At 39.4% G+C, this 18,226-nt stretch overlaps 3 protein-coding genes and 1 pseudogene across 3 annotated transcripts; all 4 read left to right on the top strand.

The window, feature by feature from the left end:
• Positions 1-1,329: 1,329 nt before the first annotated feature.
• Positions 1,330-2,674, top strand: LOC127753093 (uncharacterized; annotated as a pseudogene).
• A 2,059-nt stretch (positions 2,675-4,733) lies between these two features.
• On the top strand, positions 4,734-7,849 carry LOC127753088 (uncharacterized). The gene is made up of 5 exons (XM_052278551.1): positions 4,734-5,100; positions 5,211-5,275; positions 6,827-7,046; positions 7,232-7,430; positions 7,534-7,849. Exons 1-5 carry the CDS (start codon positions 4,882-4,884, stop codon positions 7,659-7,661), a joined length of 831 nt encoding a protein of 276 aa, XP_052134511.1. The 5' UTR covers positions 4,734-4,881; the 3' UTR covers positions 7,662-7,849.
• Positions 7,850-9,338: 1,489 nt separating this feature from the next.
• Positions 9,339-11,259, top strand: LOC127753094 (uncharacterized). Its single transcript, XM_052278560.1, has 4 exons — positions 9,339-9,788; positions 10,316-10,478; positions 10,654-10,846; positions 10,976-11,259. Exons 1-4 carry the CDS (start codon positions 9,778-9,780, stop codon positions 11,104-11,106), a joined length of 498 nt encoding a protein of 165 aa, XP_052134520.1. The 5' UTR covers positions 9,339-9,777; the 3' UTR covers positions 11,107-11,259.
• A 1,031-nt stretch (positions 11,260-12,290) lies between these two features.
• Positions 12,291-14,273, top strand: LOC127753092 (uncharacterized). Its single transcript, XM_052278559.1, has 5 exons — positions 12,291-12,404; positions 12,606-12,685; positions 13,413-13,647; positions 13,835-13,960; positions 14,064-14,273. Exons 1-5 carry the CDS (start codon positions 12,291-12,293, stop codon positions 14,160-14,162), a joined length of 654 nt encoding a protein of 217 aa, XP_052134519.1. The 3' UTR covers positions 14,163-14,273.
• Positions 14,274-18,226: the final 3,953 nt, after the last annotated feature.

Raw genomic sequence — 18,226 nt, forward strand, 5'->3', positions numbered from 1 at the left:
GTTGCAGGAGATGCTTCACTAGATGCAGCAACAACAGTAACTATATCGGCAAGAGTCGGCGTAGCTGCACGAGCACCTATGCCGAACATGCTTCAATCCCAAGTCCAATCTCTCTGGTAGGCTCACATGACACCGCCCCAAACTATAGTCCCAGGTGTTGCTTTGACGACATAGGTTTCGACATCACAGTCTAGGTTGAACCTAGCATCGATCCTCTAGGCACAATTCCAAATCTTCCTCAACAAGTGAATGCGGGTCTTCCTCAAAGCATCCAACTGCCACAACAAGCAGTTTCACCTCCGCTGACGACAATTGCCAGAGGAGCAAGTCAAAGGTTGGTGGTGTGGCTACCAGGGGCGTCAACAAACCACTTCGCCTAGTCTACGCCCAGCATACACTGCAACTTCGCCAGCCAACCTAGTCGCGCACGGAACTTTGGTCAGGGGATGTCCCCCCACCACCACTGGCCCAGCAGCAACCAGCAATCTCATCTTCGGATATCTGTGTTGTGCTTTGGAAGAGAATGACGATGGTAGTATAATTAGAATTTTCACTCCTTTTGTAACAATTATGTTTTTCTTTCATTTTTTTAAAAATGTACTAATACTTAATTCCCTTTTCTTTTTAAGGTTAGATATTGTTTTGGGTGCCGAGTGCAGCATGTGAAAGTTAGGCATCCTACTTCTGCGGACTATTTGGGTGGCCATCTATACATATTCCTTCACCTTAATGAGGGCTCATTCGAACTAGAGGAAAACCGCCGGAAAAATGGAGGATCCGTTATCCTTTGAATTCAATCATTAAGAGTGGAGTCGGAAAACCATGGGAAAAATGGAGGATCCGTTATCCTTTGAATTCAATCACTAAGAGTGGAAACGGAACATGAGAGAAACTAATTGAGAGCAAGAAGAGAAATCGAACAACCCAACATTCATCATATGCTGTTTCCGCCACTAGATACAGCAAAAAAGAACAAAATTCTTAACACATATGAATATACTCATATAATTCAACCCGTTGCAAAGCATGTGTATCTTGCTAGTTAATTTTAAACATGAGAAACCAACTAACATATATTAGATATCCTTCCGTCCCCAACAAAATATAAATATTTGTAGCTACGAATCTGGATAAATGTTTATAAAAAATTAATGTTTTTATATTTTCTACAATTCCGGTTAGGATTGCCGTTAGCGTGTCCGGCCGCCGGGCGGAGTACAAACGCTGTTCTGGACAACGTTCCCAGCGACGCACTTGCACTCCACGTCGGACATGAATCCTGATCGGACTCAACCAAAAAAAAAAAAAAAAAAAAAAAAAAAAAAAAAAAAAAAAAAACCCTTCTTAAAAAGAGAAGTGGGGGAAGGAAAAAAAAAAAATCAGTGCCCACTGAATATCGTCCCTCCTCCGCTCCCGAATCCCCGCCGGCGCCGCCGGTCGTCGTTGCCGGAGATCGGAAGGTTTAAGGATAATGTATCTCCCAAGCGACCGAGCTCCAGCAGCAGCAAGCCCTCACCCCCAGCCATCCACCTCAGCTGCTGCTCCCCTCGCCGGATCATCTTCTCGCAAGCCCGCTGCTTCTACCCAAATAGTACTTAATTATAGGTATGTGGCCTCCTAAGATTGCAGGATCTGAAAACAGCTGATTTTTTTTGGTTGCCAAGCTCCTCTTTTAAAGATATATATGAGTTCTTATGCTATCTCCTCTATAAAAAGTAGGACCATAAGCTTCCTTGAATTCCTAAAAGGGAAAAAGAAGTTAAGGTTTTTGCTCGATGTAGTGTAACTAGCCCATTCCTCCTTGAATTCCATCTTACAATTGGTGAGCTAAAGTTTTTATTGTGTACCAAAACAACAAATTAGTTAAATATTATCTAAAAAACAAATTAGTTAAATGAACAGGCGTGGTATTAGAAATATAATCTATTCACTGCATGCTTTAAGTTCAAGTAGGGGAATAGCATATGTATATATGTTCACATTTATTAATTTCCACTTGCAGTGGGGAAGAAGATCCAGGATTACAGCTCTTGGACAATTACGATCCCACTCGACCATCGCGATTTAAAAATGCCCAGGAACTGAGAGATGCTTTTGTTGCTGCCTGCCAACGCGACGCTAAGCCCTTTGCAGAGAAGTGGCGATTGCCTGAAGATTTGGAAAGACTCAGACGACAGGATAAATTGCAATATGTTGAAGATAGCACTACGCGTGTATGCCAAGCAAAAAAATATACCGGTATGGAACCACGAAAACGATGGCGATATATATTTTGGCTCATCGTCATCTCAAATTTCTAAATTCTATCTTGTTCGAGAAGTGTTAGTTTTGCCTAGGCTAACTGGGTGAAGTTAGAAATTTTGTTTGTGGGTTGGAAATTGGAAATGTTCTACATATCTGGACTAATATATCATTATGTTTATTTCAGCCTGCTGAGTTAGAGATTATGGAGCTGAAAGAATATACTCGTTTTCGTGAACATGGGAAAGTTTATGGACACTACAACTTTGTGGTGAAAGATTCAGATGGCACTCTTACATTGTTCTTTGCTGAGGTGGATATCAACTGCAAAGAGGAGAAGGATGTTTTTCTGTGCTGTCCTTTGGAAGCGAATGACAATGGTACGAATATAAGAAGATTTATTTCTCTTTTTTGTGAACACATGGCAAGATAATTTTCTTTCGTTTGGTTTAAATTTGTACTGATAACTCTTCTTCTTTTCCTTTTTAAAGGTCAATGTTTTGGGTCCCAACGGTGGGAATTGGAACTTAAGCATCCTACTTGTGCTAAATATTTGGGTGGCCACAGTGATGTCTGCTATCTACCCGTAGGTATTGATGAAGAATATGAATGTTATATGTAATGGATCTATTTAAGGGAGTGGTTTTCAGGATCACCTACAAGTAGGAAGATTATACTGCTGAGCGTTCAAATGGGTCCAAGTTCTTGATGGGTCGATGTTTCATCAAAGAATCATGAAACATCCCAAGATCATCTTTTGTACTTGTTATATAAAGCTATTTATTTTCTATGTTTTTCTACAAGGGGTTCTACTCTTCGTCGTGGTGCTATGTGTTGAAAACAGACAGTAGAAACATGCTTTAAGTATATTACAGTATTATACTGGCAATGTGCACGTGCGTTATAACGGAAAAAAAATTAAAATTATGATAGCATACGGTAGGAAGTGATCTAGAAAGGGTGTCGTGTGTCATGTGAAAACCGACTAAAATCCTGATGCAAATAAATTTTTAAGTAGGTAGATATATATGAGAATTGATCACCAAAACATCTACTCCCTCCATTACAAAATAAACTAAACTAGTAGTCACCGTACCATAGGCCACAACCTATTAGCTCAATAGCAAACGGTACAACGTATATGGCAAACGATGCAGAGCATATATAGACGCTGTTTACAACGTTCCCATGCACTTGTACACCACGTCGGGCTTTTTTTTGAACGGAGCATCGGGCTTGAATATAATCCTGATCGGATATACTCCGACGGAAACATTCTTAAACGGGAGAATGTAATGAGGGTGAAATAATCCATTCTTTCCGAGGAAAATATCAGACAACGGGTCCTCCTCCGCTCCCGATTGATTCTCCGGCGCCGCTCGATTCGATCCGTTCGCCGCCGGTCGTCGTTCCCAGGGATCGGAAGCCCGTTGTCCGTTCAAGTGTAAGACTGCCAGCGCTCCACTACCTCGCCGACGCGATCGACCGCCTCAACTCGCCCTCGCGCGGTTTGTTTGTTATTTGCCTTCTGTGAAGGAACGAGCAATCTCAATCTCGATGGATATCAGGTATGGGAAGAAAATGAAGAGGGAGAAGGAACATTCTATTATTTTATTTTAGATATCCCACACAAAAAAAAATGACTTTTTATTTTATCAATGACTTGGTAATTACTCGGACGAGCATACGCCTCGGGCGATCGATCCGTTTGGAGTAAAATCGGGCTGACGTCAGCGCCCGATTTACGTATAAAACTATTTTAAACTGATTTTTCTTCTAAATTACTTATCCAAATCATGATTCGATTGCACAATTAAATTCGTTGCAATTAAATCTTCAAAACAAGACCACACATGGATATATTCCGACAAAAAAATAGCTTATTATTAAATGTTGCAAAATGTTCCACCATGTATATCAGAATTGTTTCACTAAGTAGATCGAAAATGTTTCACTCGTTTAAATCGGGTGTTGTTTCACCTTATATAAAAACAATGTTTCAGCAAATAGCGAAAGATTTAATGTTTCGTTCACTGCAACATTAGATTTATAAATAGTGAAACATTGTAAGTACATTAGGTGAAATATCTTTCGTGGAAAAAATGGAGGTAGAAGTGGGTGGGCCCAACAGGTGTGCACGGAGGGAGGGTGCGCAGGGGGAGCGCCCGATCCGGCTCCCCCGCGCCAGTCACCCGAGGTAAAGTATTTTCGTAATTACTCTCTACGTTTTATGTTATAAAACGTTTTGATTTTGGTTAAAGTCAAACTGCTTGAACTTTAACAGAAAAAAGTAATAATATTTTCAACAAATTTATTATAAAAATATATTTAATTATTTATTTGATAAAATTAATCTAATATTATAAATATTTTATTATTTTTTCTATAAACTTGATCCAAATTTAAAAGCAGTTTAACTTTAACCGGATCAGTAACAATCAGGGTGTGAAACCTGATCGGAATCTCGGATACGCTCGCAGCTCACTACGTATATTCCGGACACGCTCGCCGGAGGCTGAAATAAATCGACACCTTTCTCTCTCCCCCCGATTTCCCTCGCCGCTGCTCGATTTGATCCGTTCGCCGGCCGCCGGCCGCCGTTCCCTCGGTCGGCGTTCGTTGCGCGTTGAGGCGGAAGCTATGTATTCCCCCCAAATTCCAAGCGACGGCAACCCCGACGACGACGCCGAGGGAGCCCTAGCTACACGCCCTCACCGCCGGCCATCAACCGCCTCCTCCGCTGCTACTTCCCTCGCCGTGTTCGCCGTCGCCAAGTTGATCGACCGCGTCACCTCCACCGCTCTTGTCGATCCCCGACTCGCCCTCGCCCTCACCCTCGCGATCTGCCAGCGGATTCAGGTGAGCGCCCTCTTCTTCCTCTCGTGTGAATGTGTCCTTGGAGTGATTGATATCTCTTCTCGGTGGACTGTAAATATATATACATACTGACCTGCTTGCGTTTTGTGAAGGAACGATCAGTCACGGTGTATGTGACCCTCGATTCATCATGCCGTCGCAAGCACCGTGATTTCAGGTATGCGACCATTTTTATTTTTCTTTTTGTTTCGAGAACACGCACAAGGCTTGCGTATCTTTGTATTACTTCCTCCGTTTCATATTATAAGACTTTCTAGCATTGCCCACATTTATATAGATGTTAATGAATCTAGACATATATGTGTATAGATTTATTAATATCTATATGAATATGGACAATGCTAAAAAGTCTTATAATATAAAACAGAAGGAGTATAAAATTGGGAAATAATTACATCCAGCTAGTTACAACACTAGGCAAGACGAAACAAAGTTGTTGACAAAAGGTTTATATCTCGCGGCATAGTTTGTGCGACCCTATTAGAACCGAGAATCTTAATTCGTCGTTGGGTTAAATAATCTGATGCTCTGTGGTCTGTGCTACCTGTAAGGCTGTAACCATAGGTTCCTGATGAGATGAGATTTATTAGATCTACCTCCACCCCCTTGTCAGTTTTAAACGAAATTAAAGAGGCAACTAGAATATTTTTTTTTTCTTTTTAGTTATAGATGGACATAGACTGACAAGTGCTTCCCCTGAACAAACCTTCCACAGAATGGATGCCAGGAAAATTCCTAAAAAATTCCTATACAAAAAATTCCTATTTGAAGCCCACCTCACATGCATCAATGTTGGCACTAGGATTTCAACCATAGTGAGTAGAGTCATGCACCCACAACTCTACTACTACACCTAAGGATAAACTACTACTACACCGAAGATGTTTAACCTTCAAGATAGGGATAGCTAGACAGTGATGGAAGCAGTGGGTATTCCCTTTATAATCGGGAATACCCAAAAATTTCACAAAAGAACTTAATATATGTAGGTATTTACATGTATATATACTCGATTGTCTAATATTTTTTCTCAACAAATATACTCCTGCACTCCTAGCTCACAACACTTAGTTAGTCAACTGCTTCAAATCTTCTAACCCTAGTCCACCAAACATCAGGCACAAGATGCTTGCAATTGTTTGAGTGAATACCTGACCAATAAATCCTGCGTCCGCCACTGTAGATAGACATGGATTGAAGGCTTTCCTCACGCAGGGACTGATGCTTATTCAAAAGTATAACTTAGATAATTGTAGACATGAGGCCTATGCAATAATGCAAGGTGATAAAAATATTGGTTAGTCGAAGTCTTATTGAGCTTAGGGTGGTAGTTTCCCCGTTGAGGCTGGTGTAGACCCCAGTTTTGCACCCGGTGATCTATTGGAGTAGCGCGGGTATGCAATTTGACCCGCAGGTAGGGAAGGGCATTCGGTGGCACCAAGCAATTCAGTCTCGGTCTAATTATTGTGAGGAAGATGAAATTGAGCCAATCATTTTTTTAACTGGTGTTCCAAAACAACAAATTAGATAAATGAATAGGCCTAGCCTTAGAAATATATTATATTCACAGCCTGCTTAGTTGATTTTAGAAGCAAGAACCACCTTAAAGGTTTATGGAAATATAATCGATGCTCACTATATCATTCGAGTCATGAGACTTTCACATGCATTTGGGGATGATTATGCTTTCATATCTTTTCACATGCAGTGAGGGTGATTTTGCGGGACTACAGATAGAGGATGATCCCACTCCTAGACTACTTAGCCGATATATATCTGACACGGGACTGTATGTTACTTTAATGGTTACTTACAAGAGCGGTGTGTTCCCCTCGTCATACGAGATTTTATTTCCTGAACAACAAGAGGAGGCATGCAAGATGGTGGAAATAGCACTGCACGCACATGCCAAGCAAAAAGATATGCCGGTATGGATCCACGAAAATAACATTGATGATACATTTTGGCTAGACATCCTCGAATTTCTGAATTTGTACTTTTATATCTGTATAAGTTTTAGTTTTGCCTAGGCTGGGTAGAGTTGGAATATTTGTTTGTGGATTGGAAGTTGGAAATGAATTTACCTATCTGGACTAATATCATTATGTTTCAGCCTGCCAAGTTCGAAATTATGAAAGTGAAAGAAAGGAGTCTTTTTGAAGAATGTGGGAAAGTATATGCACACTTCAACTTTCTGGTGATCAATGATTCAGATGGCACTCGTACTTTGTTCTTTGCTGAGGTGGATTTTCTCAACTGCAAAGAGGAGAAGGACGTCTACCTGTGCTGTCCTTTGGAAGAGAATGACAATGGTAAATAAGATTTCTCTTTTTGTGAAAAATTGTAGTTTTCATTCATCTTGTTTAATTAAATATGTACTAATATTAACTTATTTTCTTTTTCTTTTTATATAAGGTTATTGTTTTGGGTGCCGAGTGCAGCATATAAAACTTAGGCGTCCTACTTCTGCTGACTATTTGGGTGCCCACAAGGATATCTGTTCTGAATATATAGATGTAGAGTATTGTTTTGATGACTATTGACTAATATTAATGTACCTACTTATAACAGATTAGTTTCAGAATCACCCGCAAGTAGAAAGGTTGTGTTGCTGAACGTTTTCTCGGATGGGCTTCAGCAAAGCGGCATGTAATTTATGTTCTGTGTAGGTTCTACTCTGGAACGGTGCTACAATATTGTGATGTACACTGTATGCTTTTGTATAACAATTAATAACTCATTAATTAACTTATAGTACTATAAATCATAGGTCGATTTCTAATAGTTGCCGCGAGTACCAGAGCGTCCAGGTGTGGACGCCGAATGTCCAGACCTGGACGCTATATTCAACGATGTACAATATAGCATCTGGTTCCATACGAAGAAAAGCAAACAGCATAGTTAAAAAAAAAAGCTATTGCGGTAAATTATGTTGGTTGTTAATCAGTTTTTAATTTTTTAGAAATAAAATTATTATGGGACGGAGGTAGTATAGAACGTTCCCACGAGACGCATTCTCTACGTCACGTCTGACTATAAATCCTGGTTTATACTAAGACCATGTTTATTTCAGCTTAGGATTATTATAATCTGAAACAAACAAGTAGATTATAATTATAATCTATAAGCCATATTACTATAATCTGGTAATCTCCTCTAACGTGTTTTTTTTCATATTATTGGATAGCTAAAGCCCCACTACGCTTAAAAGTTTTATGCAAATTACCCAACATTGTCATCGAACCCAACAGATCGGCCACAACGCATTTGCTTTCTCTCTTCCTAGTCGTGCACAAATTCGGCGTCTCCCCCGGCCGCGCGTGCATCCGCTTCCTCTCTCCCTAGTCACGTGTGAATCCTTCCCCAAGCCCACACCCAGCGCGTGGATCCTTCCCTCAAGCCCTAACCTTGCGTGTGAATCCTTCTCCAAGCCCCCACCTATGCCCTGGCTCCTTCCCCAGGTCGTCGCCGTCTCATCCTCCACCTATTCCACAATAGCTGAGAGCATTAGAGCATTCACAATGTGCATATAAAGTGGGTAGTAAGAAATAAAATACTATTACTGCCCGGTTGTATACACTGTGGGAGTAGTAAGCAACAAATACCAGGTAATGTGCTTACTACCGAGCCATAAGAAATAAACAAATAGTTTCTCTCCTCCCTCTCTCATGGCTAGTGGTTGTGGGACCCAGCTTACCACCCACTTTTGTTCTTTTAATATTGTAGCTACAACAATAACTAATACCCACTGAAACAAGACCCACCCTTATTCACAAAGGAGATAATTCCTCCGTTTCACAATGTAAATCATTTTAGCATTTCCCACATTCATATCGATGTTAATGAATCTAAACTATGTCTAGATTCATTAACATCGATATGAATGTGGGAAATGATATAATGACTTACATTGTGTAACGGAGGAAGTAGTAAACATTGGTGATGCCCTTATAGACATTAGCTTTTTAAACCTAATAATCCAGAGAAACAAATAACTCATGACTTATTCTACTATAGCTTTATCCAAGGGATCCCCTTAGTTCATCGATCGCCTTCTCAGGCCTGTATCTAGGATGCAGGTCTTTGGTCTGACCGCTTTCGAAGTAACGACCGCTTTGTGGTCTCCATCTGGAAGGCTATTTTCTCGCTTCCGCTGCATTTGCTGTAACTTGGTCTGTGCCCGTTTTTGGGTCTTCTTCTTCTTTTGCTGCCTGTTGTGGTTTTTTTTTCTGGGGCGCCTGTGCCCCTTTCTTTGTTTTCAGCTCTTGTACAGTATTTGGTTTTGGTTAATCTTATTCAGGTGGGGAGTCTTTCCCCCCGTGAGCGTTCAAAAAAGGAAGGTCTAGTTTATAGTAATTTGATTCGATAATCAGATTATTACAAGAATCTTAAGTCGAAACCGACTTAAATGAGGGGAAAGCCAGGAGGCTGAAATAACCCTTGTTCCGGACGAGGTAAATATCAAACAGTTTGGGGGACACGCAACTCCTCGGCGCGGCGCCGCTCGATTCGTTCCAGCCCTCCACCACCTCCGCTGCTGCTGCTCATCCCCTCGCGATCTCCGCTCTTGATCCCCAACTCGCGATCTGCGCGCGATTTCAGTTTAGGGCTGATTTTGTTTGCCTTTTGTGAAGGAACGAGCAATCTCGATCGATCTCGATGTATATCAGGTATGTATGTGGCCTACTTCGATCGATTTTAGGTTAAAGATTGCATTGCACGCTTCCGGGATTGGTGGGTGGAGTAAAACAATTATGAATATGATGCTTGGGAGAAACATATGCAATAGAGAAAGATGCAAATAATTTGTAGGATGCGTCCAAGGGAGTATATCCATTATACAGCTTTGTGCTTTTCACTTGAAGCTATTTTTACATTCGAAAGTATATCTATTATACAGCTTTGTGGTTTTCACTTAAAGCTATTCTATTCTTTTAGCTATTTGTTTGCTTCTCCTTTAATAATACATGTGAATTCTTCCACTGGTTCCTCATAAGAGAGGGAGAGAGATTCATGACCCCCTTTGAATTATTTGCAAAGAAAACAAATAAGGTTTCGCTAGAATATATGGACCAAAACAACAAATCTGCAAAATGAATAGCCTAGTGTTAGAAACATAATCTATTCACTACCTGATTTTGTTTAATAGCAGCAAGAACGCCACCCTTAGATTATGTTTTCATATTTTCACATGCAGTGAGGACGAATTCAACAAACTACGTGATGCTTTTGTTGCTGCATCCAAACGCCATATGAGGCCACTCACGTTGCCTAAAGAGATGGAAGTACTCAAAGGGAAGCGTGATGTCAAGATCGCGAAAATAGCACTGCACGCTTATGCTAAGCAAAACAATATTCCGGTATGGAGCCACAAAAATAATGATGATACATTTTGGCTAGTCAACCTCATAAATTACTAATTCAGCGGTATTTTGTAAGTGTTAGGCAAAAGTTGGCAAAGTTTGAATGTTCGTTTGTGGATTGGAAGTTGGAAATGCAATTTACACATCTGGACTGATCTCATTTATGTTGCAGGCTGCTGAGTTAGAATTTGTGGAATTGAAAGGAAGCAGTTTTTTTCATGAAGGTAGGAAAGAATACCGACACTACAACTTTTTGGTGAAATGTTCAGATGGCACAACTACTTTGTTCTTTGCTGAGACATGTCCCTGCTGCAAAGAGGACAGTGGCATTTACCTGTGCTGCCCTTTGGAAGAGAATGACAATGGTAGCATCTATACTAATATTTCTCGCTTTTTTGTGAAAACATGGCAGGATAATTATATTCTCTTTCGTCGTCTTCTTTTTTTCTTCATAAGACATGCACTAATGCCTTCTCCGTTTCCCCCTTTTTCAGGTAAATGCTTTGGTTGCCAAAAGTGTGGCGTGGAACTTAGGCATCCCACTGTTGCTGACTATTTCGGTGGCCATAGGGATATCTGTATTATATTCTCAGATATAGATGATGAAGTTGCATGTTATATTTAAGGCATCCAGGATATCTGTGCTGCAGACCGCTTATATTTAAGGCTGTGTTTAGTTTACGCCAAAATTGAAAGTTTGGTTGAAATTGGAACGATGTGACGGAAAAGTTGGAAGTTTGTGTGTGTAGGAAAATTTTGATGTGATGGAAAAGTTAGAAGTTTGAAGAAAAACTTTAGATCTAAACACGGTCTAAATAAAGGGGCTGCAACTCCACAAGACTTGGGCTGTGTTCGCCATTTATGGTTGCCAGCCGGAACAGTATCCACGGAAAACGGAGCGGTCCATTAACGCGTGATTAATTAAGTATTACTGTTGCTATTTTTTAAAAAAATGGATTAATTTGATTTTTTAAGCAACTTTCGTATAGAAATTTTTTGCAAAAAACGCACCCGTTTAACAGTTTGAAAAACGTGTTCGCGGAAAACGAGAGAGATGGGTTGGAAAAAGGGGTTGTGAACACACCCTTGGTCCATTCATTTTATACTCGTTAAATTTATGTTATAGTATTATGTACTAGTTCTGTTGTGGAGGCTATACTTGTGCCATATGTGATGAACACAGTAGGGACCTTATCCACCTGTATTTTTAAGTTCATAGTAAAATGTCAATGTGTTGCAAGTGCAACGAGCGAATGTAATTCTAATTACGGGAATGTAAGGGGATGGCATCCGTTCCGAGCAGTGGAACTGGAACGTACGGGATGTGACTAGCTCTCCACCATGTATGAGCGACAAGGGCGAGCCACCCCCTGGCGTGCCTCGTCCGACCAATTCGACCGGATGCACCCATTCATTCAGTATCTAAATAGAATATTATCTATCTGGTGATCATATGCTACCCTTGTGCTTCAACCAAACACCTAAAAAAATGAGTGGACAACTTCTACCAAACACCTAAAAAAATGAGCGGACAACTCCTATCCAGACAAATCCGAAGTTTAAAACGGGAAGGCTATTACCATATGATTAATTAATTAAGTTTTAATTATTACAAACTTTACAATAGATATATTTGATATTTTAAAACAACTGTATATATAAAATTTATACACAAAACATACCGTTCAGTAGTTGAAAAAACATGGTAACGAAAGATAAAATCTGTATCTTACCGAGAAAGGTAAAATCTGTATCTTACCAAAAGGTGTAGTAATCCTGATCGGATACACTTGAAGGAAACCTACTCAAATGTGGGGGAAAATCAGGCAGGAGGCTGAAATAAATACTTCTTCCGAGGAAAATATCCGTCACTCCTCCGCCCGATTCGATCCCCTCCTCGCCCTGCCGTTCTCCGTCCAAAGTGTAAGCGACCGAGCCCTAGCACTGCACGCCCTCGCCGCCACATCCGCTGCTGCTGCTGCTGATCCCCTCGCGCCAACGCGATTGCCCGCCCCAAACGAGTTGTTGATCCCCAACTCGCCCGGAGCCGCGGACTGTATCTATCTCTGTATCGCAGACTGCCAACACTTACTGATTGGGTTTTTTTTTTTTCGTTTTGTGAAGGAACAAGCAATCTTGATGGATTTGAACTCGGTGCCGGGCAGCGATTCGGATACTTCTATCCCAAAAATTGATGATGACAGGTATGTGGCCTCCTTCAATTTTAGCTTAAAGATTGCAGGCTCTACGCAGCTGTGCTCGCTGTAACCTGGTCCATGATGAGATTAAAGAGGCACCCAATTTTGTTTGTTACACGGAATAGGCGAACTCACACACCCTGACGAGTTTCATACCCTTAGCAAACGTTCTAGGCTTTCTAGCATTCAGATTCTTGGAAAATTCCATAATCTTAAAATATTCAATAGCTTATTGAAGCGCGCACTGTGCGTGCATAAATATTTGTACAGGGTTTGGATTTGAACCACAGTGGCTAGAGTAAAACACTGAAAGATGGAAAGACTGTGCACGCTCCAAACATGTGAAACCATAATTATTTTAGAACTTTGTGGCATTCGCTGAAATCTGATTTTTCTTTCCCTGCCTTTGTTTGCTTCTTCTTTAATGATATATATGAGTAGTTCTACTATTTCCTCGATAAAAACTAGGACCATAAGCTTCCTTGAATTCCTAAAAGGAAAAAAGTTAAGGTTTTTGCTCGATGTGTAACTAGCCAATTCCTCCTTAGCTTGAATTCCATCTTTCAATTGGTAAGCTAAGCCAAGTTTTTATTATGTACCAAAACAACAAAATAGTTAAATGAACAGGCCTAGTATTAGAAATATAATCTATTCACTGCATGCTTTAGTTGAAGTAGGAGAATAGCAAGCTATAGGAATGCTTCTGTTTACATTTATTTATATCCACTTGCAGTGGGGGAGAATATGTGGGATTACAGCCCCTGGACAATCGTGATTCCACTCGATCATCGCCATATAAAAATGACCAGGAACTGGCCGATGCTTTTATTGCTGCCTGCGAACGCTATGCTAAGCCCTTCGCAGAGAAGTGGCGATTGCCTGAAGATTTGGAAAAACGCAAACGACAGGATGAATGCAAGATGTTGAAAATACCACTACGCGTGTATACCAAGCAAAAAAATATGCCGGTATGGAACCACGAAATTAATGGCGATATATTTTGGTTCGACCATCAATCCAAAATTTCTAAATCTGTCTTGTTCTAGAAGTGTTAGTTTTGCCTAGGCTAATTGGGCAAAGTTGAAAAATTTTTTTATGGGTTGGGAGTTGGAAATGATTTACATATCTGGACTAATATCATTATGTTTATTTCAGCCTGCCGAGTTAGAGATTATGGAACTGAAAGAATATACTCTTTTTGATGAACATGGGAAAGTATATGCACACTACAACTTTGTGGTGAAAGATTCAGATGGCACTCTTACATTGTTCTTTGCTGAGGTGGATCTCAGCTGTTTCTCTCTTTTGTGAACACATGACATGATAATTTTCTTTCGTTGGTTTAAATATGTACTAATAACTCTTCTTCTTTTCCTTTTTAAAGGTCATTGTTTTGGGTGCCAAGGTTGGGAGTTGGAACTTAGGCATCCCACTTGTGCTCAATATTTGGGTGGCCACAGTGATGTCTGCTTTCCATACGTAGGTCTAGATGATGAATATGAATATTTTATGTAATGGATCTATTATTACAAGTTCCTTGATGGTAGTTTCAGCCTTTCAGGGAAAAAAAACACACGAGACATTCACATCCCAAGACCATCGCTGCCTTTTATTTTCCATCTGTTTTTCTTTTTAAGGGATTCTACTCGTAGTGGTCGTGCTATGTGTTGAAAACAGACAGATATGAGATATTAATACCACTAGGAGTATGAGTGAATGAACTTCAAAAATCGATTAGGTACTGCCTTTGTTCCATAAAAAATCAGCCTATGTTCAGATTCAAAATATTAGGATATGTCAGATCCAGTACTAGCTTGGTTTTTTATGGGGTCGAAGGGAGTAGCTGGCTGCTACATTGACCAACGGCGCCCGCCTCACCAAGGCGGTGGCAAGGGCTGCAGAGCGGACCACGGTCGACAGCGAGACGTTTATATTGACGCTCATTTTTTGATACTAGGTGATTCCTCGCGCTTCGCTACGAGAATTCTCAATATATTTTGTTAGTAAAACATCAGGGTTTATTAGTACTTATCATGAAGTATATGTTAAATATTATAAAAATAATAGATATATTTGTTAAAATATTGTGCAAATGATGTGAGTGTGGTTATTGGATATGCTTGCATATTGATTTGTGGAATTAAATAAATTGTAGATAATGTTATATGCTTGCATGAGATTATATATATATATATATATATATATATATATATATATATATATATATATATATATATATATATATATATATATATATATATATAATTATTGCTAATAGATGATGATGTGGTATGGTTGCATGTTGAGATTTAGAATTAGTGGGCTGTAACTTTATAGAAAGTATAGATATCGGTTCAATGATCCAGTGACTCAGTTTTAAGAGGTACTGGCAAAAATGCTCGTGCATTGCAACGGGTAAAAATAATTTATCTATTTCAATTATAATGATTTTTACTATTAACTTGTTAGATCATAGCAGGCTCAAATATTATAATGGTATAAATTGACTGAATATGGTGGTTTTTGCGTGGGGAAGCGATGCGGGTGAGAAAAAAAATGTGTCCTAAGCGCACTCAGTTGCGTTCTTGTGCACCCACGATGCTTTATTGAGTTGGACTCGGACGACCGCGTTATCATGCACACATGACACGCCTATTTTCTAGTAGATAAAAAAAACCAGCCTCTACATTAATAAGTGGATATACACTGTTTTCAAATGAAAATGTTGTTTTTGACAACGCACCCCTAAACCACGTCCAACGTGAATGATGACAGGATACACTCTACCGAAGTACCTACGGAGTACTCTTACATCTAAAAAGTATAAAACTTTTTATTTTATCATCAAAATTAAGGAGGAATTAACTCATCCACCATTTAACAAAACCAATAAACTATATGTATGCATGCAACCAATGAATTATGATGGCTTCTAGGGTTTAGATTAACAATTAATTTAGTACATAGAAACTACAAATATGATCAATTTTTTTTAGAAAAAAATATGCTTAACACTTGTTTGATGATGGGAGTACATTTTAAAAAGGCTGAAATAATCCTTCTCCGGACACTAAGAAAAGATTAGGCCATTGGGGACATTCGTTCGTCGGTTTTGTTGGAGTTTCACCAATCGTCCGGAGAGCTAGGCCCAATACCTAGACAACCGAGGCCCAGTATGCCCTTACCGGCCCTCCACCTACACTGCTGCATCTTTTTCCTTGGGAGCCTCTGCGCGTGCTCTTATTCAGACAAAAAAGGAAAATCCGGCAAAATGATGAATGAAGAAACTAACCATAAGAACGTTAAGTAGTAATATACCCATTTCTAATACATGATGTCGTTGATTTTTGACACATGTTTAATCATCATGTTATTCAAAGAATTATGTAATTATCATTTATTTTCTTATGAGTTATTTTATGACTAAAAACTACTTTAAGTATGATTTATATTTTATGTATTTGCGCAAAAAAAATTAATAAGACAAATGGAGTGGTCAAAGGTATGTTCAAAATTCCACGACGTCATCTATTGAAAAACAATAGGAGTATTTATATAGTTCATGGATTTTTTTTCCCAATCATTGTTTGTTCTCAAATTAATGAATTACAGAGTCTACGGTCTAATTCCCGTGGATCGGTAATTTCGGTGCCTCAACGTGGCTGGCCACGGTCATTTCTTTCTTTTGCTAGAAAATGAATTAATTACACCATTTACACTCTTTCATCTCAACATGCTGTTCCTAGCTATTACGGTATCAAAATAGAAAAATAGATGAGTTTCCTTACTAATATAGCGTAGATCGTAGAAAAAGGCTTAAATATGACGCAATCAAAGTAGAAATAGATATGGGTCCAACTGTCTGAGGCTAGCTAGCGAAGGTGTTCCAAAGTCGCAACCTGTCACGATTCCCTGTTATTATCAAATCAGGTCATAGCTAGGTCCACGGTACAATGCTTTACTATGACGCTTTATACTAGTTTTGTGTGCCTGTTTGCAACAATTTTCTCTCCAAAATTTATAAACACGACGATGGTAGATGTGTTTCGTCGTACACGTACACATTGATCCCGTATGCTATTTATACATTGGTTGTCTTCACACGAAAAGAAAGAAAGAAATTAATTAAAAAGATTTTGATATCGATGATGTTCTTGCCTTCTTGGCCCTGGATTTGGACCCCTCCGAAAAATTGAAGTAGATCGATCAAATTGCAACGTGATCGCATCCCGAGCTTGCCATTGCCATAGGAGGCCTTAATTGGTCAGCAAACAACTAGGCCTATTCTACTTTGTTGGATTATTACCGTAGATTATTTAGCCCATTTTTTCAAAATATATTTTCTCTAAAAAAAGTTGTTTCAAATGTGTTGTTTAGACCAATTATTCTAACCTATTTATTGAGTTTATTTTTAAATACTTAATTTATCTATATTATCAGATAGATATTAGTTGTAATAATCTATGGATTATACTCCCTGCGGTTCTATTATAAGTTTTTCTTTACCTTTTTTCTAGTTAATTTTTTTATAGAAAAATTTATCAACATCTAAAACACCAAATTAATTTCATGAAATCTAGCATTGAATATATTTTCATAATATATTTGTTTTATATTAAAAATGTATTATTAATTTGATTAAAAAATTAAAACAACTTATAACATGAATCAGAGTGACTGGTATCTTTTTTAAATCGGCCATACATATAGTAGCAGTAGATGCTGCTGATAGTCAATATATTCCTTCCATCCCATCTCTCCCCTCCTAGTTCAGCGAATCAGCATTTAACAAAGAAACTCACTGTCTCACCAACCCACACCACCCACGGGCCCACACCCCAGATCACAACTCACAACTGATCCGATTTATATTCGTTATGCCTTAATGCATTGTTGACGACCCTACGCTCTTGTCATTGTGTGACCTGTGCTCGGCAAAATGCGTACATGCAGCCGGTCAGAAACTTATGATAAAAAGACAGGGACAGACAGAGACGCTAGCTCTACTCAACGCCAAGATTACGGTATCGCATCACTTCAGTATAGTATAGTGCTGACAGCTAGCGATCGACCATACTGCATGAACACATAGTATATTGCAAGCTAAGCACACAAAAGCACTGTCAGTATTATAATTACTCGGTACTACGCTTTGCTTTAACAATCGTTTTATTAGGATCTTACCGAACCTGATGACTATGCGTCTAAGCCATTGCGTTTCACGGCCCCCATTTAACAAAGACGGATGAGACATAAAGGCAGGGGAGAAAGGACCAGGGGGATGCAACGAACAGGTGAATTAATAGGAGTTCATAGGCTGGGGTTCATCAGATTTAACAGGAGTGTGTAGGCTTCGCCCTGAATGTGACCACCATGCACGAGCCCCTGTCGACACTTGTTGTAAGCCAGCACGACGATTCTTTGCTTTGCAGATTGATCACAAGAAAGAAGTGATCATTATACAAAGAGTGCCATCATCTTAAAGTTTTGTTGTACCTGGAGATAGTGGCAATGTGGCATCAATAGCCACTCAGCCTACCTCTTTTG

The sequence above is a fragment of the Oryza glaberrima genome, chromosome 10 (genome assembly GCF_000147395.1).
Source record: "Oryza glaberrima chromosome 10, OglaRS2, whole genome shotgun sequence".
Classification (NCBI taxonomy): Eukaryota; Viridiplantae; Streptophyta; class Magnoliopsida; order Poales; family Poaceae; genus Oryza; species Oryza glaberrima.